This window comes from Erithacus rubecula (assembly GCF_903797595.1).
Source record: "Erithacus rubecula genome assembly, chromosome: 20".
Taxonomy (NCBI): Eukaryota; Metazoa; Chordata; class Aves; order Passeriformes; family Muscicapidae; genus Erithacus; species Erithacus rubecula.
In genome coordinates, this window is record NC_136672.1 from 11436606 (window position 1) to 11461666 (window position 25061).

At 56.9% G+C, this 25061-nt stretch overlaps 3 protein-coding genes across 4 annotated transcripts in view; 2 read left to right on the forward strand and 1 right to left on the reverse strand.

The window, feature by feature from the left end:
* Positions 1–3458, forward strand: part of DNAH17 (dynein axonemal heavy chain 17) — a 34963-nt gene extending 31505 nt beyond the window's left edge. For both annotated transcript variants that reach the window (XM_079323667.1, XM_079323668.1), the window contains exons 77-80: positions 402–584; positions 743–886; positions 1332–1557; positions 3085–3458. In XM_079323667.1, the coding sequence (XP_079179793.1) occupies positions 402–584; positions 743–886; positions 1332–1557; positions 3085–3332 (801 nt within the window). In that variant the 3' untranslated portion in view covers positions 3333–3458. The remainder of the gene's footprint in view (positions 1–401; positions 585–742; positions 887–1331; positions 1558–3084) is intronic.
* On the reverse strand, positions 394–17715 carry PGS1 (phosphatidylglycerophosphate synthase 1). The gene is made up of 10 exons (XM_079323699.1): positions 17497–17715; positions 13999–14188; positions 13562–13639; positions 12604–12703; positions 11800–11989; positions 11295–11473; positions 9862–10395; positions 6617–6765; positions 4497–4639; positions 394–533 (listed from the first exon to the last, which is right to left on the reverse strand). The coding sequence occupies exons 1-9, from the start codon at positions 17655–17657 to the stop codon at positions 4520–4522; spliced, it is 1701 nt and encodes a 566-aa protein (XP_079179825.1). The 5' UTR covers positions 17658–17715; the 3' UTR covers positions 394–533; positions 4497–4519.
* Positions 17716–18859: 1144 nt separating this feature from the next.
* SOCS3 (suppressor of cytokine signaling 3) lies at positions 18860–21341 on the forward strand. Its single transcript, XM_079323715.1, has 2 exons — positions 18860–18993; positions 19528–21341. The coding sequence occupies exon 2, from the start codon at positions 19595–19597 to the stop codon at positions 20222–20224; it is 630 nt and encodes a 209-aa protein (XP_079179841.1). The 5' UTR covers positions 18860–18993; positions 19528–19594; the 3' UTR covers positions 20225–21341.
* Positions 21342–25061: the final 3720 nt, after the last annotated feature.

The following is a 25061-nucleotide window of genomic DNA, read 5'->3' on the forward strand; positions in this document are numbered from 1 at the left end:
CCAGCAGCATGGTCAGGAGCCAAGATACACCACTGGCAACGTGGCTTGCATGGGGCTGCTCAGCAGGTGGAGCTGGCTGCTCTTTCCATTCATGAGCAATACTAAAAACAAAGATTTAAAATAGTTTTTTTTTTTGTAAAAGTCTTCTTCTTGACTGCCTGAACTTTACAACTGAATTTCACAAGCTTCCATGGCCTCAGATCTCTTACTTTGGCTATCAAAAAAGAACTACAGCTTTTTAAGGCCCAAGAGCAGTTAGTAACAGAATGCAGCATTAGTAACAAAGGAGGAGGTACAAAGAAACAACAGGGCAGAAAAAGAAAAAATCTTACCAACTTAATCGAATGGAACCTGCAGGGTTTTTCTCTGGGCAAGAGCAGTTTATGGCATTCCCATTTCAGGTGAAGGCAGTCCTGGATGAAATCCTTGGGCAGCTGCCGGAGACGTTCAACATGGAGGAGATGATGGCAAAGGCAAAGGACAAGACCCCATACACGGTTGTAGCCCTCCAGGAATGTGAAAGGATGAACATCCTGACCAACGAGATCAGGCGCTCGCTGAAGGAGCTGGACCTGGGGCTGCAGGTAAGGGCAGGCAGCAGCCTGGGCATCTCCCGGCGTTTGCAGAGCTCTCTGTCCTTGCTGCAGCTGCTGCAGGTGTGCTGGGCAGCCCAGCCTGAGCCCACACACAGCCCTGGCTGCCCCACCACAGTGACACTGCCTGGCTTTTCTCTTTGTCCAAGGGAGAGCTGACGATTACAGCGGAGATGGAAGAGCTGGCAAACGCTCTGTTCTATGACAGCGTTCCAGAGTCCTGGACACGCTGTGCCTACCCCTCCCTGCTCAGCCTGGCAACCTGGTATGCAGACCTGCTGCAGAGGATCAGGGTGAGCAGAGTGTGAGACAGAGCTTGGGGCCTTCCCACCAGTGCACTGGTTTAATGGCAACTGCTTTATTTCTAATTTAACCAGCCTAAAGTACCTGAAAAGGGCTGTTACTCCAGGAATGGGAGCACAAATCTGACCAGGGTTCCCATTACAGTACATCACTGTAGGTCAGCTCCTCTTCACCCCATTACAACTCTGGGTGTCCCATTAAAAAAAAATAATAAAACTGGCTTTGTTAAAAAATAACAGCAGTATTTTCTGCACTATTAATTCAGGGTTTCAGCTTCATTGCTGCAGGGGAATCTGCTGCTTATTCCTCCCACACTACCTCCAGCCAGTCCCCAAGCTGAAACTTGGGTTATGCAGAGCAAAGCATCAGTTCTGTCACAGTGTCCTGCAGCTCACAGCACATCCTCCCCCCTCATGGACTCTGTTTATTTTCCAGGAACTGGAAGTGTGGTCAACAGATTTTGTGCTGCCTGCAACAGTGTGGCTGGCAGGATTCTTCAACCCCCAGTCCTTCCTCACAGCCATCATGCAGTCCACAGCCAGGAAAAAGCAGTGGCCCCTGGATAAGATGTGTCTGGCAGCAGAGGTGACCAAGAAAACCCGTGAGGAGATAACATTTCCCCCTAGAGAAGGCTCCTACGTGCACGGGCTATTCATGGAAGGTAAAAACTGCATCAGAGCAGGGAGCCCTGGGCACAGCTGGGTCCATCTGGGTCCAGTCAGCCACCAGCTGAGGGCAGCACTGCCCAGATCACACAGCCTTTCCAAACCACAAATCTGTGTCTTAGCAATTCAGGCTCCAGCTCATGAACCCCAGGGCTCCTGGGGCTACAGGGCTCTAGTGAATATGTCACATTCTTAGTTGATGCTTGAGTAAGACAAATTGAGAAAATTAAATCCATGATAATTACTGCTAATGAGAGGGAAGGAGGCAATTCAGCAGAGCAGCTGAAGGGTCCACTTGGACAAAAACAGAGAGCACATGGGACAGCATGTGATAGATCCCACCAGGGCCAATTCACCTTAAATTCTGCAATTCCCACATAAAGCCGTGCTGAAAGGAGGGGTGGGGACAGAATTTATTCAGACATCCCACACACAGTAAGGCAAATGCATTCCTGGATCACAGTGAGATGAGAACATGTCAGACCTAACCACCATGGAGCCACTCTACCCAACCCTAACCTCTGAGCTCCCCACATCAGCAGCTCTGACATCCCGGGGAACTGTCAGTGCCCAGGAAGCAGTCAGTGTCAGCAGTGCCCTGGGGCTGTGTCAGTGCCCAGGGGAGCAGTCAGTGTCAGCAGTGCCCTGGGGATGTGTCAGTGCCCAGGGATGGAGCAGTCAGTGCCCAGGCATGGAGCTGTCAGTGCCCTGGGGCTGTGTCAGTGCCCTGGGGCTGTGTCAGTGCCCAGGGATGGAGCTGTCAGTGCCCTGGGGCTGTGTCAGTGCCCAGGGATGGAGCTGTCAGTGCCCCAGGGGTGTGTCAGTGCCCAGGGATGGAGCTGTCAGTGCCCTGGGGCTGTGTCAGTGCCCAGGGGTGTGTCAGTGCCCTGGCAGGAGCTGTCAGTGCCCCTGTGCCCCGCAGGCGCGCGCTGGGACGTGGCCGCCGGCTCCATCGCGGAGGCGCGCATGAAGGAGCTGTCAGTGCCCAGGGGAGCAGTCAGTGCCCAGGGATGGAGCAGGAGCAGTCAGTCAGTGCCCCGGGGGTGTGTCAGTGCCCAGGGGAGCAGTCAGTGCCCAGGGATGGAGCAGTCAGTGCCCAGGCAGGAGCAGTCAGTCAGTGCCCCAGGGGTGTGTCAGTGCCCAGGGATGGAGCTGTCAGTGCCCCTGTGCCCCGCAGGCGCGCGCTGGGACGTGGCCGCCGGCTCCATCGCGGAGGCGCGCATGAAGGAGCTGTCAGTGCCCAGGCATGGAGCAGTCAGTGCCCCAGGGGTGTGTCAGTGCCCAGGGATGGAGCTGTCAGTGCCCAGGGGAGCAGTCAGTGCCCAGGGATGGAGCTGTCAGTGCCCCAGGGGTGTGTCAGTGCCCCGGGGGAGCTGTCAGTGCCCAGGGATGGAGCTGTCAGTGCCCAGGGGAGCAGTCAGTGCCCAGGGATGGAGCTGTCAGTGCCCAGGGGAGCAGTCAGTGCCCAGGCATGGAGCAGTCAGTGCCCTGGCAGGAGCTGTCAGTGCCCCTGTGCCCCGCAGGCGCGCGCTGGGACGTGGCCGCTGGCTCCATTGCGGAGGCGCGCATGAAGGAGCTGAGCCCCGAGATGCCCGTGATCCTGCTCAGAGCCATCCCCGTGGATCGCATGGACACCGTCAACGTCTACGAGTGCCCTGTCTACAAGACGCGGATGCGAGGGCCCACCTACGTCTGGACCTTCAACCTGAAGACGAAGGAAAAAGCTGCCAAGTGGGTCCTGGCGGGGGTGGCTCTGCTCCTAGAGGCCTAGACTTTTTAATGGCAATGAAAAACAGCAATATTTTTACTTGTAAAAACCTCCAAGCTGTGTAACTCGGTCGATGTTGGATTGTACCAGAACCATTTTAGCAAAGTATCAATAAAAGCAGAGCTGGAAGCGCTGCTGTGTGCAGCCTGCTCTTGCAGCACATGGGGTTCTCAGGGCGGATACTGGTTTTCCACTGGTGGTTTCTGACGTGGAGCTGGTGGGGAGCCAGACCACCGTGGGAAGCCAGACAGAAGAACTGCACACAAGGGCCTGAGTCCTTTCCCTCTTCTGGCTCTCCATCTTCCCACAGCTCTGTGTGTGACGGCTCAGTGCGAACTGAGCAAAACTCCTCACGCTCCTGCTTGTGTCTGGCTGGAGCAAACAGGTGAAGAAAAAAAAAACACCTTCTTTGCAGGATGTTATGGTTCAAGCCTCCTACTTGCAGCAAGTACCATCCCAAACCTGTACCAGCATCAAAAGTCTTCTCCTCCCCTCATGAAAGACGTGTAACATATGTGAATGTGAAGGAGCCAGGCAAACCCTGCTGAGGGGGAGGCCACAGTTAGGCAAGTACAAGGGACATGGGAACATGCATGGGAACCCTGGGCACACAGCAGTGCCAACTGCACAGACTCTGCACGGCCCAGCAACAGGCAAGAGTCATGTCCTGAGCTCACAAGGGCTCCAGTCATGGGCCACAGAACCCCCAGGAACCCTAGGACACAACAGAACAGAAATGCAAAACCAACTGCCCCTCTTAACCAACACCACAGGGACAATGCAAAGCCCTGACTGGATACAAAGACAAAAAATTTTAAATATTCCCACAGTGCTTTCTATTGGCTGGTCAAGATAACACAAACACAGTCTCTCTCTGCAAAACTTAGAAAGGGGCATTTCAGAAATGGGAGCTTTATTTCCATGCATGGAAAATACCACTGTATGGGTTCTCTGTCAGTGGCCCTTTGGGAAGTTCTAGTGGACAAAACCCAGTCAGAACCTGAGCACTGGTCCCAGTCCAGGGCAGCCAGCACCCCAGAGGAATTGAGAAGTGCCTGGTTTTCCCCACATCATCTGAATGTCCATCATCTTCCTTTCATGCCAGAGCACTGCAGCTATTCCCTGCAGTCAGTGCAATATAATTCCCCATAATGGCAGCAAACTCACCTAAAGCAGCAATTTTTGTTCTTTCAAAAGAAATTCTTGATCAGAGGTGTCACCAGCTTCACCCACAGTTTCACATAACGATTTGGCTGCTCAAACGTTGATGTTGAGACCACACCTGAGCAGAGGTAAAGCTGCTTCTGCTCCTGAACAGGGAAAGAAACATCATCTCAGTAAATCCCAAGTGTTAAATTCTATCATGGTCTTTCAGAGAAGCAAATTCTCAGATAAAGCTGACCAGGGAGCTTTGCCACAAGCATGCACCATTTCTCCTCAAGAATTTGCAATTTAAACTCTGCAGAGAACAAGGGTAGAAGGTTTTGCCTTTTTGTGCCCCACAGTTGCATGAGCAGAGCTTCAGTTTCAGCAAACTCCTGAAGGCCAGGCTGTAATTGCCAGCAAAGGAAACCTCACCCAAAGCTCCTGGGACTGGCTCTCTGCAGCCCAGGCGCCGTTTGCAGATGAATGTGCAGCCGTGATCTCACTCAATTACCAGAAACACCCGTGCACCCAGTGCTGAGGAGGAAATGAACCACCCTGCTGATGACACACAGCACGTGAGAGCAGCACTCTGCTCACAGGTAAGCAGGGCTTTAGCACAAACACTGGGGACACAGGATCTGCAGGCAAACAAGGAGCACAACAGCTCCTACAAGTTTGTTCATCATCTTTTTTTGTAATTGAAGCTGTGAAGCAGCTGAATTAAACAGCAGAAAATACTTGGCACTATTTAAATTCAGGGTGGAACAGGGAAGCAGGAACCAAGTACTGGAAAGTAACACCAAAAAGATGAACCAAGATATTAATCTGCCAATTCACTCTAATTTGAGAGCCTCAAATGCTCCAAGAGCTATAGTCAGCCCTGCTGTGAGGATTCTGCTCCAGGACCATCCAGTATGGTGAGATCTGAGCACTGGAGGCAAGGCCAGTTCCCTGAATCAATCTCAGTTCATTCACAGAAGCACCCAAAGACATCCAGACCACTCACATTTCTTCCCAAATCTCAGCACGCATTTTTAAAATGGAACTGAACATTACACAGGCAAAGTGATTTCATGGCAGCATCCCAGGAATGGATTAAGTCTTCTAAAAAAGACCACAGAAAGTAAACACCCAGCCCATTTCAGAATCAGCTTCCAGCAATCGGGAATGGTTTAAAGCCCTTTGAATGAGATCACTGCAGTCCTGTGTGAGAAAATTCCTTTGTGTCACATTTCCATTGATTTTCCCCTTCCATTAGAAACAAGCAGAGGCAAGATATGAATTGAAATACTCAAGCAACTCTTCCAGTAATAGAATTGTTTTTGATTAGATACACTCTGACTCATCCCAGGGAAGAGCCCTGATGCAAGAGGGCAATTCCCATTGATCTTGCAGACAACTCTGCCAGGACCAGCCTCACACAGTGCATTTCTGAGGTCTCCAAGTCACACAGAGGCACCAAATCTGCTTTGAAACAGACCACTGCAGGAGAAATGACTTGGGACAGTCAGTTCCAGCAGAAGATTCAGTAAAGGCAGCTGGAGAACCAGACAGGAATTGGAGCAGCAGCAGAACTGCTGAGCATTCCAAGCTGCCTACTTAAAGCAAAAACAGCACAGAAAAACCCTGGGACATTGAATATCAAACTACTTACAGATGTTTGTGTCAAAATTATTCATGTATCTGTCATATTATTATCCAAGATAAGGATTTTGTCATAGAAGTTCATGGCTATCCCAGCCAGTCCAGAAGCCCTCTTGCAGTCCAAGCTCCACCAGCCCAAGGCCTGGCCTGGTTACCCCAGCAGCCATCACGCCCTGGGCAATGCTGAAGGCTGGGGTTAAGGCTCAGGGGGCAGCACGGTGAGCAGAGGAGGCAGCAGGGCCTGCAGGGCAGGCTCTGTGCACAGCCAGCCCTGAGCACTCCCAGGTCACTGGGGACACACATCCCTTCCCGTTATGGCCTCATTTCCCAGCACTGGGCACTTGCAGCAGGAGCTCATCAATAGTCCCTTCACTGGCAGCTCCTCAGGGCTCCCCACGCTGCAGCAGCTCTGGGGTTGGTGTAGTGGAGCTTTTTACTGCCACTGCCTCACTCCCTGTGTCAGCCAGCAGGACAACGTGCCCAGGATCTGCCCTTACCTGGTGCAGCTGCTGCTGCAAGGCTCTGCTCTCTGTCACTATGGCCACCTGCGCTTCCAAGTCACGATGCACTGACCGATAGCCGAAATTTGGAGAGCCAATCAGGGTCAGGCAGGGCAGGTCGCTCCCTGCCAGGTACAGCCAGAGGCCTGCAGGAAAAATGAGGAAGAGAGGTAGTGTGACAGCCAGGGGAGCAGCCAGGGTGGGCTCACGTGGTGCCTTCCCTCAGAGTGAGGTAAATGCTTTAAACGTGGGTCGCAGATTCTGTGTGGGACCCGGGGAGCAGAGAGCAGCCCAGCAGGGCCTCAGGGCTCTGTGTGACTTGGGGGGCCAGCACAGCCCAAATCTGAGTGTTCTGACTGGGAGTGCAGCCCCCCAGGAACACACTGCCCCAGAACAACCCTACGGCAACTCCTGTCACTGCTTTAGTTTTGCACCACAGTGAATTCAGAAATGCTGAGAGAAAACAAACAGGTTTTCAGCAAAGGAACCAGCCCCAAAGCCCCAGGCCCACCCCAGGGCCAGGGACCAACCCCCATCCTGGGACCATGACGTGAAGAGGCATCTCCCAGCTCTGGCAGGTGAATTCACAAGAGAAGTGCAAATTATTTCACTCCTTCACTTCCAGAGGACCACCAGGGATGAGATCACTCTTGCCAAGGCACCTGGCCCCCACTGCCACCCACCAGCACAGACAGCAGGCAGGACAGAGCCCAGGACAGGTTTGCAAGGGAAAGATGGAAGCATCACATTATTCTAGAGCACATTGCTGCAGCAGGGCAAGAAGGAACAGCCACAGGAGAGTCAGGACTGCTGCCAAGGAGAGGCTGTGTGGCCACTCTGCACAAATGGAGTCAGAAAGCCTTTGCTCTCCTCAGCAGAGCCCTGGGTGAGTCCCTGGTAGAGGCTTATCCCCATGGCTGGTCACACACAGACTGCAACAAAGAACCCATAGCATAAAAACCACCTCGGCCTTAAAATAGCAGCAGGTTTCCCAACTCAGCCCCAGAGCAGTTCCAAGAATGCCTTGAGTAAGATGCTGCCGACTCACTGCCAGTTCCTGTAAGCTCCTCCCCGCCCCCACAGCACAGAGCACAGAGCTGGCACTGCCCTCAGGCCGTGGCACCTCCAGCCCCCGCGGGCCCCCCACCACAGCGGGGCTGGGCAGCGCCCACGGGCTCTGGGAGACACAGCAAAGCACCCACAGCACAGAGCTCTGCCACCTTCTGCCACCAAGCACGGCCCTGCCAGGGGCTGGCTGCTGTCTGACCAGCCAAAGGCTGGACTTCTGCCCAAGCAGCAGCCATAAAGAACAGATTCCTTGCCTTCCCAAGTGTCCTGTGGCAGTCCCACAGCCTTTACAGGTCTCTGGTTTCACAGCCATCTGGCAGGATCTGCTCAAACAGTGACTCACCTTCCAGCAAGGGGAAGTGCAGCTTCCCAGTGCCAGGCAATGGCAGTGACAGGGTTTATCTCACAGCACACAGCCCCCTGTCCAGCACGCTGCCACCACAACTTCCCTGGAAGGGACCCCGACCCCAGGGATGTGCCAGTGCTACCCCAACACCACAGCCAGGAAGGTGGTAGGTAGGCTTTGGGATGCTCACCAGGACAGCTGCTGTGCAGCACTCTGCCACACCTGCATGTGCTAAATGCAGGAGGGACATCCCTGGGAACACCACCTGAGGCTGTGCACGCAGCCACAAGCATTTCCAGGGGAGCAGGAGGGGCAGGCAGCACAGCCCCAGAGTTTGGGGTAAGCCAGCGAGACCTCATGGGCGACTAAAGGGTGTCCCATGTCCCAGCCAGAGAGGAAGCACCAACAGGCACTGTTTGCTGCTGGCAGTCTCATGTCCTCAGGCAGGAGCTAGGCTCCATGTGCTCCTTTGTGCACATGCCCTTCACATCTCCAAGGCTTCCTGCCTTCCCTCCTCTGTCCTTGTTCTCTCTGCCACACCATGTGACTCCTGCAGAAGGAAGCAAGGTGAATCCAGCCAAGGGCAGAGCATGCCAGAGGAGGAGCTGCACGCTGATCCTCCCAGCACTCTGAAGGGGAATGGCAACAAGGCAGCAAATGTCTCCAGCTGTCCCTCCTGCTAGGCACGGGAGCTGCTGAGCCCTGCATCCCTCCCCAAGCAAACAGCACACAGCAGAGAGCCCAAAGCACTGTCCCAGCTGGCCCAAACAGGACCCATGGCCATCTGCACTTGGCTAGCTGGGAAAAGCAGCCCTTGTTTCTGGGCTCAGTTTATGCCAAACCACATCCCACTGGGAGCCAGCAGTGCTCAGCAAAGGCAGAACCTGGGAACCACAGATCACCCAAGCACGTGCATCCTGAAGACACAGGATAGCCCAGGCAGGCAGGCAGGGATCTCCCTGGGGGGAGAGAAGGGTCTCCCTGTACTGCAACTGCCTGGGGAGGGGCACTCTGAGATCTGCTTGTCATTCCAACACAGCCAGCAGCACCCAGGGATTTTTGACAACTCAGCAGCTTCCCTCCCCAGTAGATCTGAGCCTCCCTGTGAGCACCCCTGAGAGGGGCAGGGACATGGAGCCACTCTCACTAACAGCTCTCTTCAAAACAGGAATGACTGGAGCCCAGTGTTCCAGTCACTCCCAAACACTCCAGCTGGAGCACCCTGCTGAGCCTGTGGGAGCTGGGCAGTACATCCAGCAGGAACCCAGGCCCTCCCAGAGAAGACCTGGAGGGCAGCATCCATTAACTCCTATTAGTCCATCTTTCTTCCTCAGCCCCGTGCCCTCAGGCTGCCCTGACTCCCACAAGCACAGGCTGCACTCCCACACATCCCTGCATCCCCTGGTGCAAATCCCCCAACACTCACACTGTTCCCACAGAGGGCTGCTCCCCTCTTTCAGCTGCCCACTGAAACCTCTACTCTTGCCTGCTGAAGCCAGCCCAGAGGATACAAGAAACTGCACCATAAGTGCATCCAGATGCTTCCTGTCCTTCACATCACATTTCTCATGCAGGCAGTGCTTCAGTGCCACTGCAGGGACAGCTCTTACATTACCCTGTGACTGTACTGAAGCAGAACCCCAAAGGCAAGGCGTCCCCCAAGTGTTCCAAACCCTCCAGGTCTACAAGCCAGCTGTCTGAACCTTGGAGGAGTGTTCTGAAGGTTAAGCCCAGCCTGGCACCCAGCCAGCCCCTTGCTCCTTTCACAATCCAAATGCACAGCTGCACACACCCCTGCACAAGAGCCCTTGGCATAAGGGCATCTTACCTTTGGCATGGAACGTCCATCCATCACGGGAGTACTCCTGTAGCTGCACTCTCTGCTGCTGCTGCAGGTAGCAGACCTCACTGTAAAACTGGTGTTCAATGTAAACATAGGCAGCAGGGATGGCACCTGCCACCCCTTTGGCACCAAAAAACCCATTGACCTCTGGTGAGGCCAGGAGGATGCGGTACTCAGCCCTGGTGCCCAGGATGAGGTCCATGTAGGCCTGAGTCAAGTTGAAGTAGCCAGTGGTGAGGTAAATCCTGGCATCCCGCTCAGCCTCTGTCAGCAGTGTCTCTGTTACCATCTCGTCTATCTGAATCCCAAAGGGCTTCATTTGGATTAAGGGGTAGATCCAGGTGTCAGGCTCTGGTTTCACACTCCCAGACGCCTGAGAGCCCTGCTGGGACACGAGGGAGCTGCCTGGCTGGCTGCTGTGGAAAGTCTTTGCATGAAGGAGCTCCTGCCGTGTGCGGGCTGAGTTGATGACCTCCATGACCCTGCGGTTGGCAATCTCACAGTAAGCCACTTTGTCTCCTGCAGGAAAAGTCAGAGAGGTGGTGGCTGAGGTGTACAGGCACACAGCTACGTGTCATCCATCACACTCCAGGAAAAGCTACTGACAGGACATGGACACAGGAACAAATAGGGGCCAACACAGAGTGCACATGACTCTCTGTCCCAAGGCCCAAACCAGCTGTTTCAAGGTCAGCAGACCTATGTTACAGAAGAGAAATGCTCAGCAACTGGCAGCAGCCTGAAAAATCCTCTGAGAAAGGAAAGGACGATGACAAGGCTACACTGACAACCAAGAATGAGCTGGAACACACAAATAAACTGCCACCCCCAGCCTGAACTGACATCACCCAGGAGTGCAAGGCCAGGACAAAAACTGATGACGCAATTAGCCTGGCACATCACTGCCCTTCGCTGCCCAATTTTACGCTTGTTCCCATCTTCCTGAACTGATTCCCATTTGATTCCCAGAACAAACTCTACTACAAGAGATTAATTATCAACAACAGCAGCACATTCATAAACCCTTCAGAACATGCACACCAAGGGCACCTGGAATTGCAGCTGCTAATATCAGAAAAACTTCTCAAAGGATTGAAGTTTTTGTTCCAAGTCAAAAGCAGCACATTTATGAGGCAGCACTGAGACAGTTGCAGACTTACTTCCAGCCTCTGCATGCCCTGCCAAATTAGCCTGTGATAGCCACTGTGCTGGGAAAACTCCAACAGACCCAGTCCTGAAACTCAAGCAATCTTGATTTTAACACTGGATGGCACAAAACAGGAGACCCCACAGTCTGAACAATGGTCAGACACCCAGCAACTCCCACACGGATGAAGCCTAAGTCATCCTTAAACCCTGGCTGTGACTCCTCTCCTCTGCATCCCATCACCCAGCCAGGTGAGACAGCTTCCTCCTACCCTGGTATGGGTGTACCATTCCCTCCATCATCTGGACTGTGTCATCCTGCTGCAGCTGCAGGGACACGTCTCCAATGGCATCCACGAGCTCCGTGAAGAAGTCTGCGATCTCGGGAGAGTCCTGCAGCAGGATGTAGCGGTCCTGACGATTGGTGAAGTACAGATCACTCAGGTTTGCACTGAAGGGAAAGGGAAGAGGTGGGTTCAGAGCATGGGCACAAGATCTCAACCTCCCAACCCAGGCTACAGGCCTCACTCTGGGATAGCTGCACTGAAGCATAAATCGGCCATTTCCTTCAGAATCTCAAAATATTTTTCCCTTTAAGAAAGATTCGTTTTCATCTGAGAAACTCACGTGCAGTAACTGTGGCTGCTCTCCCATCTCAGAAGAGCACCGATAGGATCAGGAAGGAGTCCAGCTGTTCAGACACCTCTGGCAGCACAGCCACCCTGCCCAGAGCCCAATGAAAGGCTGCAGAGCAAGGCCAGGCGCAGCAGGACTCACCCGCTCAGGATGACATTGTCATCAAAGAGATAGACCTTGATGTGCTGCAGGCCGATGGTCTCGTTGAAGCGCTCGGGGATCAGCAGCCGCAGCAGCCCGCGCAGCTTGGGCGTGTGGAACAGCGACACGCGCACCTGCTCGGGAAAGCGCCGCAGCAGCGGCAGCAGCATCGTCCGAGAGTTCTTCCTGCCTGCCACAGACAGGCAGCGTCACACACACAGGCAGACAGCACACACAGCTCTTCAGTTGCTCACGGGGTCAGCACCCCTCCCACCCACTGGCACTTCACAGGCTTTCCTTTCTTCTTCCTTCTTCTAAAAATCACTGTCATTTGCACTATGTCAATATTGAAACTGACATCCAGAATCAGTCACAGGGCAGGTCTGACACTTTCAAAGCTTCTTAAGCCTCATCAGCACTGCTAACTTATCTACAGGAGTCACTGTAGATGACCACAGGTTCCTGATTCAATGTGCTGCTGCTTCCAACAATTCCCATTCTCCTTTCAAAATGAAAATATAAGTGAGCGTGATGGGTAAGGGCGAAAATTAACCATGCAAGACTTCACAAGTTACACAGAGTAGTTTGGCCCTTCTTGCTCCTACCACCTATTTTTGGAAGAAAAGCTGCTCAGCTTCAAGATTTTCTGGGAACATGCAGCTCTGGAATACAAAAGGCCAATCCTGAAAGGCGCATGCTTGAAGCAAGTAGATCTAATTAGCCAAGATACCTGCCTGAAAAGAACTGTCTCTCCAGCCTAACAGTAAAACCAGGCTCTGACAAAAGCAATGAAGCAATTCCTACCCCGGGAGCCCCTGGTGCAGTCGAGCAGAATGGAAACTCTGAGGTCAGGTGAGCCTTTTGCTTGCAGTGATTTCTCCAGTGTTTCTTCTAAGCAATACACCTGCAGAGAGAGTTCTCTCCTCATTACAAAAGCAAATACACTTTCCAAGGGAAGTGCTCAGCAGCAGGAGACGTGGCCAAGACAGCTCCCACACCCTAGTGTGAGCCCTTGCTCCTTGTGCCAAGCACAGCCAGTTCAGCCTTTGTATCTGCCAGCCTGGCAGCCTCCACCAGCCTAAAGCCACAGATCAAAGAGCCTCAGTTTTACATGTCCACATTCTTCAGGTCTCACAAGAGCAATTAATGTTAGCAGAAAAATATCATTCCCAAATCACAGACTTTCATTACCAAAGACAAACGTTGGTAGGAATTCACTACAGTTTTATTCTTTAGCTACAAAGTGTTTGTCCCATGCAAATTCAAATCCTATGTGCAAGCCCAGACAAAGCTGGGCACAAATCCTATGCAGGCTCCATCCACCTCTACCCTGCCAGGGCATTTGCTTCCTAACATCAGAACCTGGCAAAGGCCAGGCTTCTTCCTAAAGCCCTTGGGCAAAAATGCTTTTGTTTCCAGAGGAAAGAACAAAAAAAAGGCAAATACCATGAAGCAAAGGGGACCTCGGTCTCAAATGCAGAAAACCAACCCTTCATCTGTGTCCTGCACCTGGACACAAACACAGCACTACACACCTACAGCTCGAATCCCATTCAAGAAAAATGCCAGGGAAAAACAGATTCCCATGAAATGAGTTTTACAAAGCCCCCTGAGCACTCTGAACAGCAGGCCAGTCCGTTCTGACAGGTCCAAGCTAACTATCCCCTGAAGAAGTGCAGCAGCTCCCTGGCTCTGTACCAGAGCTAAACCAGAAGTGCCATGTGCCTCCCCTCCTGACCTTCCCAAACCCTTCCACACTCACCAGCTCCTGCTCAAGGAGTCCTGTTCCCAGGTACAGTGAGGCCATCACCACCCGCTGCTTGGCTGCTCTTATCTGCACCTGGGAGCACAAAACACAAGTTCAGTTCCACAAGAGTGTCTGCTCCTGAGGAGCCATCAGCCCAGAGCTGCACTCCCCTGGGAGGATGCCTTCAGCCACAGCTCTGCCCTGGCTCCCTGGCCTTGGGGGAGGAAAGGGAAACACATGGAGAGTGGCTACACAAATGTAGAGAGCTGAGCAGAGCCACAGCAGCACCTTCACTGCATCTAAAACTCAAGGAAGAAACCAGTCCTTTCTGGGAAACTGCAGAACACACTCCCTGCAGCTAAACCTATTCCATATGAGAGCAGTTACCAGCAGCAGCTGCAAAACTGGGACTGAATCAAAACCATTCCCACAACTTGGAGCCCACAGCTTACCTTCAGGAGTTCATAGAATTCCGCCGGGGACGAAAGCACCTTGACGTGCGAGCTGGAGATCCCAAACTCTGGGACCAGATTCCTGATCCACTGGAACCTGTGTGCTCCTTCTGGACAGAGGGAACACGGTGGGGCTGTGATTACTGGAACAGGAGGGGTGAGCAGTGGGGCTAGGAGGAGCCATGACGATCTGTGCAAAGAAAGATGGAGAAATTCTTTATAGTGAAACCACTGCTTCCCAGAAACATTCCACAATGGCAAGAGTGCCTTTCCCTTTCCACAATCTGATCTGGATCACCAAAACCAAATGTAGAAACAGAGAAACACAAGCAAAATGTGGGAGAACAGATCTGAACATCACCAGCTCCTTCCCTGAGCTGGCACAGAGATGAGGGGAAACAACTCCTCCATCAGGACAACATGGGAGGGGAAGGAGGCCGGGAGCTGCAGAAGATGGGAGTGTGGACACTCTGGTGTCTGGCAGTGTTGTGGTGCTACCACCTCTACCTGTAACCAGCCACTTCTGAATTACCTCCATCTCACACAAATCAGCTTGGCCATGGCCAACACTCCCTTCATGGCAAGCTTTGTTCTCAGCTGGGATGAAGTTGTTCACGTTTCAGGTTTAAAGATCACGGTGCTTTAAAGAGAAAAATGCCTCCATTCCTCAATCTTACCCAAAAATAGATCTACAGCACCCAAGGTGGCCAAGTGCAAGCCCAGCAAAGCCAGAGTAGTCAACACCCCAAGAATAACCCACAAAAGGGGCGAGTATGTCCCAGCAGGAATGAGCCAAGAGCCACAACGGGGATCCATCCCTCTCCAGCAACTCCACAGAAGTACGAGACAGGGTCACAACTTCCCCTGCAAACCTCACAAAAGCTGTGAGGGAAACGTCAGGAAACTCATTCCTCAAAAAGAAATTTCAGAACAAATTTAATTTCTTTGAAGTCACTTTGGGAAGAAACCAGCTTACTGCCAGCATCACACAGCGGGTGACAGGAAGCAAGCAGCAACTTCTCCTCTCAGAGGTTTCACACATGCAAATTCATCCAGTCATAGAACTACCCCCGCAGGAGGCTGCTCGAATGACAAAACCACATTTCAACACAATTAGCAACAGCAGCTCCCATGAGATCCAGGAATCCATGAGCAAGGGACTGAACTGCATCCCTGAACATGAGAGGAACCATCCCAGCCTGCAAACCCCACTCATGGGAGCCAGGGATGGAAGTGGGGGGGCTGGTCCTACCCTGAGGACCACCAGGTGCTCGGGCCAGCAGGCAGCCACTGTCCTGTGGCCCATCCTGATGGTTCCACCATCGCCACACACCAAGAGGAAACTTGATCACAGCCTTTACCAGAATTTGTTACGAGGAACTTCGGGCTTTTACCACAATCCAGAGCCCAAATGAACAGAGATTCCAGGAAGATGATTTCACTCATCTGGTTCATGATACAATCCTGGATCTTCACAAAGTTTCCAAACATCCTTACAAGGAAACCAGTCCATAGTGGTGTTTCCTGGAAAATCCAGGAGTTTGTCACTGACTATTCACAAACACCGAAATCTGAGTCAGTCAGTGCAGGAATTCCTGGGATGGTGAGTTTTAAGAGATTATGTGGACTGGGCTCAGCCTGGATACTCAGAAGTGACAGAGATCACCAGCACGGGTTGTTAAAAATAATGCAAATATCCCCTAAAATGTGCAGAAAATATTAAAGCAGAACAGAAACACAAGAAATGCCACTTTTCAGGCACATTCTCATAAGTCTCTACAGAACCTGAGCATAACCTTCATATACCTTTGCTCAGCTCAAGCCTCACAGGCCACACACAGAGAGCAGATTCCCACTGTTCCATCTCTGCAAAGGAGCATGGCACACAGAGCTACAGGAATTCACACTGGATCCAGAACCACGGGGTTCTAAAACCCACCACACTGCCCACAGAGCAGTGGCACAGTCGGGCACTAACCCAGCCCTGCAGGTCACAAACAACATCCTCTGGAATTATTCCCAGGGAGGAAGCAGTGGCAAATTTTATGTATTTTACAATAACAATCAACAGAGATGAATACTGTCCTCATTATCTCATTGGCCAGCCCAATTACACTTCCAGAAGCCAGACCAGCGGCCAAGCAGACACTTTCCAGAAACACGATTCCCAGAAAGCCATTTTCTAGCAAGGACTGTTGGAATTGTGAGTCCCACTGCACTTGCCTGCCTGGAGCCAGGGCAGCCCCAAGGGCAGCTCTGAAGGTCACAGGCAGTGATAGGTTGAGCTTGGAGCATCCAGGCTCTGACTGGAACATCAACCTGCAGCACCAGGACTATTTGGTTTGATTCAGATTAATTCTGTATAGGTCAATTTATCCCCACTAATTGCATCTACCAGATTTTCACTCCCTAAGTAATTTACCATTTGTCCACATCGTTTGATCTTTCAACCCAGTACTGAAATTCACAGCTTATTCAGCGTTGAGAATCTGTGGCTTTTAGAATTATCAAATAAATCTGTATTTTGCTCCAGCCATAGAGCCATTGGCACAGCCACTGGCTACCAGAGCAGCAGCTTCTGTCCACCAGACTGACATCAGCTCAGTGATTATCCAAGCACAACCAATCCCCGCAACCACGCAGACACAACTACCAGAAACCATGTAACATTATGAAGAAATCACCAAAATTCCACACTATGACAAACTAGGTTTCAGAGGAACAGAAAATGAACTAGGGGGGAGCCCTTTCCATGTACTTCGCATCACTGAGTTAACCAGAAAGAGAAAACGGAATCAAAAGGAACCACCTCAGACCCTTTCTGAACAAAATGTAGACCTAAATAGAAACAACGGATTTTTTTGGGGGGTGTTCTATTTTTAAAAATGTAGGTTTAGTACAGAAACTCACAATGGAGCTGAAACTCTTATTCGCTGTAAAACCTCATCTTCACAGCAGAGGTGAAGTGAAACTGCGGGCACGGCGCTGTCCTTTCACTCGCACACACACCACGGGGGATCTACGGGCTGCTCCCTAACTCACTTTCCCGGGCTCAGCCTAATTTACCTGTCCCAAAAACACTGCTGAGACCAAAAGAGAAGCGCGGAAAGGATTTCCTTGGTGTGAACAAGAGCACGGGGCAGGCGGCACAGTGCGGGCACGGTGCGGGCTCAACGCGGGCACGGTGCAGGCACGGTGCAGGCACGGTGCGGGCACGGAAATGGGAACTGAAGGGAAATAACGCTCGGTGCTGTCCTGAGGGCCATGGCACAGCGGGGCGAGCTCAAGGGGTCCGCGAGAGCAGAGCCCACCCCGGCCCGCGGGTACCGCGCCGCCCCTTCACCCCTACGCAGCTTTTCCAAAGGGCTGGGCAGGGCCGGGAAAGGGAAGCGGCGAGCGGGGGATGTCCCGGTAACGCGACACCGACTGCGGGGGCGGCCGAGGGCTCCCGCTCCTCGCAGCCCCGGGAGAGTCGGCGGGGCCCCGGCCGGTCCTTACCTGCGGGCGCGGCGGTCGCGGCCGCGGGAGAGGCGGTCGGAGAGGCGGCCGAGCAGCGCGGCCAGGCCGAGGCGGCCCCGCGGCAGCCAGGCCGAGAGCCGCCGCCACAGCGCCGCGCCGCCCGCCGCCATCGCCCGCGCCTTCCGCTTCCGCGCTGCCATGGCGACCCCGCCTTCCGCTTCCGCCTCCGCGGCGCCCGCCCCGCCGGGCCCCAGCGCGCGGCATGGCCGCTGATCCCCGCCGATCCCGGCCGGTCCCCGCCGTCCCGCCCGGCCTGCAGCGCGGGGGCCGAGCAGGGTCCAGGAGGGGCTCGGGAAGGGCTCGCTGTCCGGCGGGGCCGGGCCGGGGCTCCGCGGGTCCCGCACACGTGGGACGGGCTCACTCGGAGCCGGATCGCCTGCCCGGCAGCGTCACCCTCCGTGTCCTTTGTCCCCCCGGTGCCAGCCTTTCCCAACGGCTCCGAAGGGACGCACACGGCTCTTGCCCGCGGCGGAACCGGCGTTCGCCGCCGCGCCGGGCGAGGAGGAGGCCGGGCACCGCGGGCGCCCCGGCAGGTCCCGGTACGGGAGCCGGTCCCGCCGGGCGGCCCGGAGCCGCGTGGTGCCCGCCCCGGCCCCGCCCCGGCCCCGCGCCGCGGCTCGTTTGCATTTCAGAGCGGCCGGTTCGCCGGCGCCGATTCCCAGAACTGTCGCGCTGGGTTGGTCTCTGCCGGGCAGCGGCCGCTCCTCCGGGGCAAATTAAACTGTTTAAAATAAACCCACGGACAGAGCTCTGGCTGTGTGCGCGCTCGGAACCGACAACCGCCAAACGGATAGGGAGGGGAGCTCCGGCGCCGCTGCTCCCGCCGGGCACCGTCCCCACCGGCGGGGCGGGGGGCGAGGAACCCCCTCGGACAGAGCCCCGGGCGAGCGGCCGCGGGCAGGGGGCCACGGCCCCGCACACCGACCACACACCCGGCGCACGGAGCGGCCCGGGGCTCCCGGAGCGGGAGCCCCCGCACAGCCCCGGGGCGCATTCCCCCGTCTCCAGACCCCGAGGCTGGCGGCAGCCTCGCCTGTGGGGCCGGACATCAGGGCTGGGAAGGTGGGGCCGGCAGCCCCCGCCCGGCGTAGCCCCCCGGTGCACCCCAATCACCGAGCCACAATCTTCCCGTCAGGGCGGGAGGACGGGGCACAGGCGGGGGACGGCGGAGCCCCCGGGGGCCGGCCTGGGCTCCCCGTTTCTCCGCAGGCCGAGGGGCGGGGGCAGCCCTGCCCGGAGCGGGAAGGGCCGGCGGGGCCGGGCCGGGGGCCCGGGGCTGGCGGGGCGCCGGGGGCCGGGCCGGGCCGGGCCGGGCGGGGCGCGGGCGGTGCCGCCGCGTTACAAGAAGCCGCGCAGTTCCAGGAACCCGAGGGCGGGCGTTGCGCCTGCTATAAGAGGCCGCCCGGGGCCGCCTCGGCAGCTCCGCCGCCGCGCACCGGCCCCGCTCCGCCGCCAGCACCGGCTCCCGCGCCCCAGGTACGGCAGCGGGACCGGGTCTCGAGAGGACGGGGGGACAGCCGGGACCTTCGGGGGGGCGATCGCCGAGCACCGGGGGTGCCGGTGCTGCCCAGGGAAGGGGATCGCGGGGATGTTGGTGCCTCAGCGGTGGCCCGGGGGTAACGGTGTGCCCCCGGGGCTGAGAGAGCAGGACAGCATCAGGAGCGGCGCTCTCGGAGAGGGGAGAGAGCGGGGGCAGCAGGTGTGCCGGTGCTCCCGGGAGGAAGACCGGGCCACGGGGTTGCCGCTGCCGCGGGAGGACGGTAGCCGGGAGCGGGGACTGCCGGCTCCCCCGGGAAGGGAGAGTCGGGGATGGGTGCTGCCGGCTCACGGGAAGGGAGAGCTGGGCAGGGAGGGCTGCCGGTTTTTCTGGGAAATGAGAGCTGGGGAAGGGGATTGCCGGGCACCGGGAGCGCTGTTGCTGCGGGAGGATGGCAGCCGGGGGCCGGGGGTTCCCGGGAAGGGAGAGTCGGGGTGCGGAGTCCCGGGGCTCACCGCGCTCTCTCTCCGCAGGTGATGGTGTAGCAGCGGCTGCTGCTGGCAGCAGCATCCCGAGCACACGAAGCTGGCTCCCTGCGCCATGGTCACCCACAGCAAGTTCCCCGCCGCCGGGATGAGCCACCCCCTCGACACCAGCCTGCGCCTCAAGACGTTCAGCTCCAAGAGCGAGTACCAGCTGGTGGTGAACACCGTGCGAAAGCTGCAGGAGAGCGGCTTCTACTGGAGCACGGTGACAGGTGGCGAGGCCAACCTGCTGCTGAGCACCGAGCCGGCTGGCACCTTCCTCATCAGGGACAGCTCGGACCAGAGGCACTTCTTCACCCTCAGCGTCAAGACGGAGTCGGGCACCAAGAACCTGCGCATCCAGTGCGAGGGCGGCAGCTTCTCCCTGCAGAGCGATCCCCACAGCAGCCAGCCCGTGCCCCGCTTTGACTGCGTGCTCAAGCTGGTCCATCACTACATGCCACCCACACCCTGCGCTGTCCCCGAGCAGCCTGGGGGGGCCCTGCACCCCAAGCGCACCTACTACATCTACTCAGGCGGCGAGAAGATCCCCCTGGTGCTGAGCCGCCCGCTCTCCTCCAGCGTCTCCACCCTGCAGCACCTCTGCCGCAAGACTGTCAACGGGCACCTGGACTCCTACGAGAAGATGACTCAGCTGCCGGCCCCCATCAAGGAGTTCCTGGACCAGTACGATGCCCCTCTCTAAGGGGCCAGCGGAGCAGGGTCACATGCTACAAGCACAAGAACGGGGGACAGGCACAATGCCCCACCAGCACAGGAGCTGGCAGGGCATGCCAACCCTCTCCATCTGGGAAGGAGAGAGGGGGAACCGGGGCAAGCTGCCATGGGCTCAGGGCTGTGGCCAGCGTAGCTCGGCACCCTTGGTGCTGGGGGGACTCCTCAAGCAAGCGTGACACCTCCTCTCCACGGGGAAGGAGATGGCTCTGACCGGACTGTGGATGTTACAGTGAACCCACTGGCAAAGCCCCTGTGGGCTTGGGCAGCCGGGACAGCTCCCACAGCACGGGGGAATGTGTGCCCTGCCAGCCCCATCCTGGGGGTGTCTTGGCCAAATCCCCTTCCACCCTCAGAAATGGAAAGCACTGGAGCCCAGGAGTGCCTGATCACTTTTCCTCAGTTTTAAGGGGAAGGTGTTTTTTGCCCATACTGTACCTCTTGCTGCCTCCTTGTGGGTGAAAGCTCCTTTCACACCAAGCCCCAGACTAAGAGGTCGATGCCTTTGCCCCGCGTTGCCGTTTTCCAGGGGACTCAGCCTTAACATGCTCCGTGCCCCGCGGCCGGGGTCGGTGTGCGCCGGCTGGTGACACTGCAGTGACATCCTGCTGATGTGCTGTGAAGCTGGAGGGGGAGCATCGCGTCCCGGTGCTGCTGAGTGCCACAAAGCTGCCTCTGCAGGGATCACCCGGGGCCGCCGGGCCGCTCTCCCTGCAGCCACACCCCAGCTGTGCCCGGCCATCCCTGTGCTGCTCTGCAGGGCGCTGTTCCCACAGGACCATCCCCTGGAGAGTGTCATCTCGTGAGTGCTTTTCTGCGTCTGCCCAGAGAAGTGGTTGGGTTTTCTGGCTTTTTTTAATTTTTATTCTTATTTTTTTAACCGAAGGGATGTTTACAGGCCAACGTGAATCACTGTCTTTTATAAAGATTCCATCTTCACCTCCAGCCTTGAGGGCTGAGCAAAACAATGCTTGAAAATTCAACCAAAACCAAACTCAGACAAAACTTTGCACATATTTATATTTATATTCAGAAAGAAAACGTTTCCATAATTTATAATAAAGAGCACTATTTTTTAATGAAAACCATCAGATGTGGTTTGATTTCTGTTGCAGCCCTGAGGCTGCTTGGCCCCGCACAGCGCCGGGCTGTGTTTACACCACGTAAGCGCCGTTTCCTGGAGCCGCTGTCCGTGCCGGGCCATCCCGCCGCGGTGACTCAGCCCGGCTGCGTAAGCTCTGCCCGCACTCAGGTATGTCTGAGCCCTGCGCTCCGCCAGCCCAGCCAGAGGACGGGATGTGCTCGCGGCTCCCGCACATGGTGCAGGCACGGGACAGCAGACGTGGCCCTGGGCACAGGAGGGGCCGAGCTGGTGGCCGTGGCTGGCGCAGTGCTCCTGAAGGGCCCAGCGAGTCCTGCCTTCCCCAGGCCTGGTTTGGCACATGGCAGGGTGAGGAGCTGCAGGAGCAGGGCTCTGAGAGGCACGGGTAGGAAAGGGTCTGCAGGGGCTCCCTCTGGGAGCGTGGTGGGCTCAGGGTATGGGGTGCCAAGGTACTGCTCAGCCCCACAGCACAGAGAGAAAAGCTCTGTCCTGTGCAGAACACCGGCCAGGCACAGATGCCTGAGGGAGAGGAGAGGATTCAGTTCTTTACTCGTCCACAGAGGCTCCTGTCCCTTGCTGCTAGGGGCACGAAGTAGGCACAGGGATAAACCTGCAGCTCCATCAGGCTGGTGTGCAGTGCAGAGCCTGGCTGAAGAGCTGGATCCAGGGATGTGGGTGATCCCCTGGGAGCAGCTCAGCCCCCCAGAGCCCTGTCTCTGGGCTGTGCCACGTGCTTTGTGCCCATGTGCCCATTCTGCATCTCCACTCTTTTGGCATCATGTCTGGCATCATGAGCAGTGCTCCCGCCCCCCCAGGGGAACCCCAGCTGCTGGGAAAAGGATTTCCTTAGGAATCAGCCCAGACCAGAGGGATAGTGAGCGCGCCAGTCCAGGCTGCGGGCATGGCACGGCCCCAGGGACTATTTTGGGGCCGCGACGTGGGGCTGTGGCACGCGTGCTGCCAGGAAGCGCCGCGGCTGCCCAGGCACCCGCTGCAGCTATGCAAGGAATGTCCACGCGCGCGGGTGGCCGCCCGCCAGGCCCGCCGAGGCGCAGCCCCAGCCCGGGGCTCGGCGCTCCGGTGGCTCCGGTGGCTCCCGGCCCCTGCCAGCGTGGGGACAGAGCCATGCTGCAGGCACAGCAGCCCCAGCTGGCAGGAGCGTCACCGCTGCCCCGTGCAGGATGAGGCCAATCAGGGGCTGCAAACAGGGCCCTGGGGTTTGTGAGCACAGCCAGTCCTCCTGGCAGAGCAGGGGGTCCCAGCACCCCACGGTGGGGCAGGGTGGGAAGCTGCCCCCAGGGACGGCAGCCAGGCTGGCCACAGTGACGCTGCCCAAGTCCCCCCAGCCAGACCCCGGCCTTCCCATCTCTGTGGGAACAGCCCCAGCTTCTTCACTTCCCAGAAGGGCCCTGGCATTGCCGACCAAGGGCCTCTTCCCTCGCCGTGCTGCAACCCGCGGCTGAATCAAGAATCCGGGAAGCTCCGCCAGCTCCACGGGTTTCTTGGAAGAAGGCCAAGCTGGCGGCAGCAGTGACGCGGCGGCCAGTGGGCAAATCCCTGCTGAAGGTTTCACAAACCTCTCTCTGCTCCAGAGCAGCTGAGCGGACTTGGCCCCGCGTTTCGTAAGCAGTCTATCAGCCATGTCTCACAGCCAGTTCCCCTCTGCCCTTCACCGGGGCTGGGGCAGCCGAGCTCCTCCAGGAGAGCTCCTGCATGGGGAAGGTGTGATCAGGGTGATCAGACCCTGTCACCGTGTAGTGGGGCCAGCAGCCAGACAGGAACTTGCACAGGCCTCCAGAAGCAGGGCTGGGACACTGGGGTCCTGCTCTCCACCCCCCAGATCTCCTGGGGCCCGGCACCAAGCAGCACCAGCAGAACCCAGTGCAGCTGTAAGTGCATGTCCCCAGTGCCATCAGCTCCTCCCTGCTGTGATGGTGGCCATGCAGAGCAGGGTGAGAGCCTGACAAGGTGCTGGGCACAGAAGAGTGGTCAGCAGGGACAGACTGCTGCCCCACAGCCCCTGCAACCCCAATCCTGCCTCAGCCTGACTCCCCACGGGGTGCAGGGTAGCCACCAATGCTTCCCATCACACTGCTGGCTCATTACTGGCACAAGAAGGAAGCATCCACTGGGATGGTGAACCTGAGCCCTGTGGGGTCAGGGGTGCAGGAAACCTGCTCTGGTGTGTACCAGCCTCTGCAGAGCCAAAACAGGAAACCAGCACAGCCAGAGATGGCTGCGGGCAGCGCGGGGGCTCGGCCAGCAGCGTAGCTCTGCCCCGGCTGCACCAGCCACACAAAATCCAGCTGGCCACAGGGAAGCAGGACAGAACCACGAAGGCTTCCAGAACACAGGGGACCCCAAGGAAGGGGCAGTGGACACAGGCAGGTCCCTGTGAACACCCTGAACTCGCAGCACTCCCCTCACACTCTCCTTCCTGCTTGGCTCTGCTGCGCCAGGACATTCCCACATCTACCACCACATTTCCCAGTAGAATGCAGGAAAGGGCTGTGCAGCAGCTGGGGACTTACTGTAAATGGCACCACCTGCTCCTTACGTGGCAATTCCTCTGCAGGCCAGGGCCAGGGGGACACTTGGGGACAGGGAGTGGGACATCTGCTCCCACTGAGCTGCCAGGAAGCACAAGCACGAGGGCTCCCTAGGGCTGGCAGCGGTGGTCCCAGCTGCAGGCCCAGGACAAGAGACAGCTACTTGAGCTGGGGGAGGAGCAGGGCTGCAGCTCTCTGCCCCCAGAGACCCTTATCTTGGGCCTCTGCACCCAAGGTGCTGCTCAAAGTCCTTGTCCTGGTGGCAGCTCAGCTGCTGGTGGCCTGAGGCAGAGCCTTGGTGGCCGGGAGAGCCGGGGACTGGTTTGGCCCTGGCTCTCTCTGGGCCAGGCAGGGAGCAGTGGGTGGCAGCAGGACCCCTTGCCCAGTCCGGGAAGTATTTCAGGATGCAGCTGAGCCCAGCAGGCTGTGTACATCCCCATGGAAACCCTACTTTGTTGCTGCTTCCCCAGCCAGACCCGGCCAGCTCCAGGGAGCCAGCAGCTGTGGATTCCTCACTCGTTCCATCAGCAGCTCTGCGAGCTTCTCTGTCCCAGCCCCCAGCCCAGCTCTGCTGCCTGGCACAGACCTGAGCCCAGGGCGATGCTGCTCTTGCACCTGCCTTGCAGGGAGCAGTGACGTGCCAAGCACTGCCTGTGGTCACTCCTGGGCACAGGGAGGTCCCGTGGGTGCTCTGGCAGCAAGCTGCCAGCTGCCTGGGCTGTTCTTGCCCGGCACAGCAGCACAGAGTCCTCGGATGACCCTGGCAGAGCAGCCAGGGGCAGGTGCCAAACCCGGAGCATCCCTTGGCCTCACATCAGTGCTGGCCTCGGCCGTGGCACAGGAGCCAGCGGTGGCAGAGCCACACATGAGTCTGGGGATGGAGCTCCTGGGTGTGGGACCCAGTGTCTGCAATCCAGCCCTGCCTTCCTTGCCTGCCCCTCCTCACCAGTGCACTGGCCTGAAGGTGCCCACCAGCCTGATGGGCTCTGCCCGTGCCGTGGCTCTGGTGGCCACCAGCAGAGAGCAGCTCCAGCCACCCCACCTGGGCGAGGGCGATGGGTGCCAGTGGCGCCGCTCGGGCGACGACAGGGTGTGTGGCTGGCAGAGGGCACAGCTGGAGCAGATGCTCCCAGCAGGACCCAGGGGCCCTGTCTCAG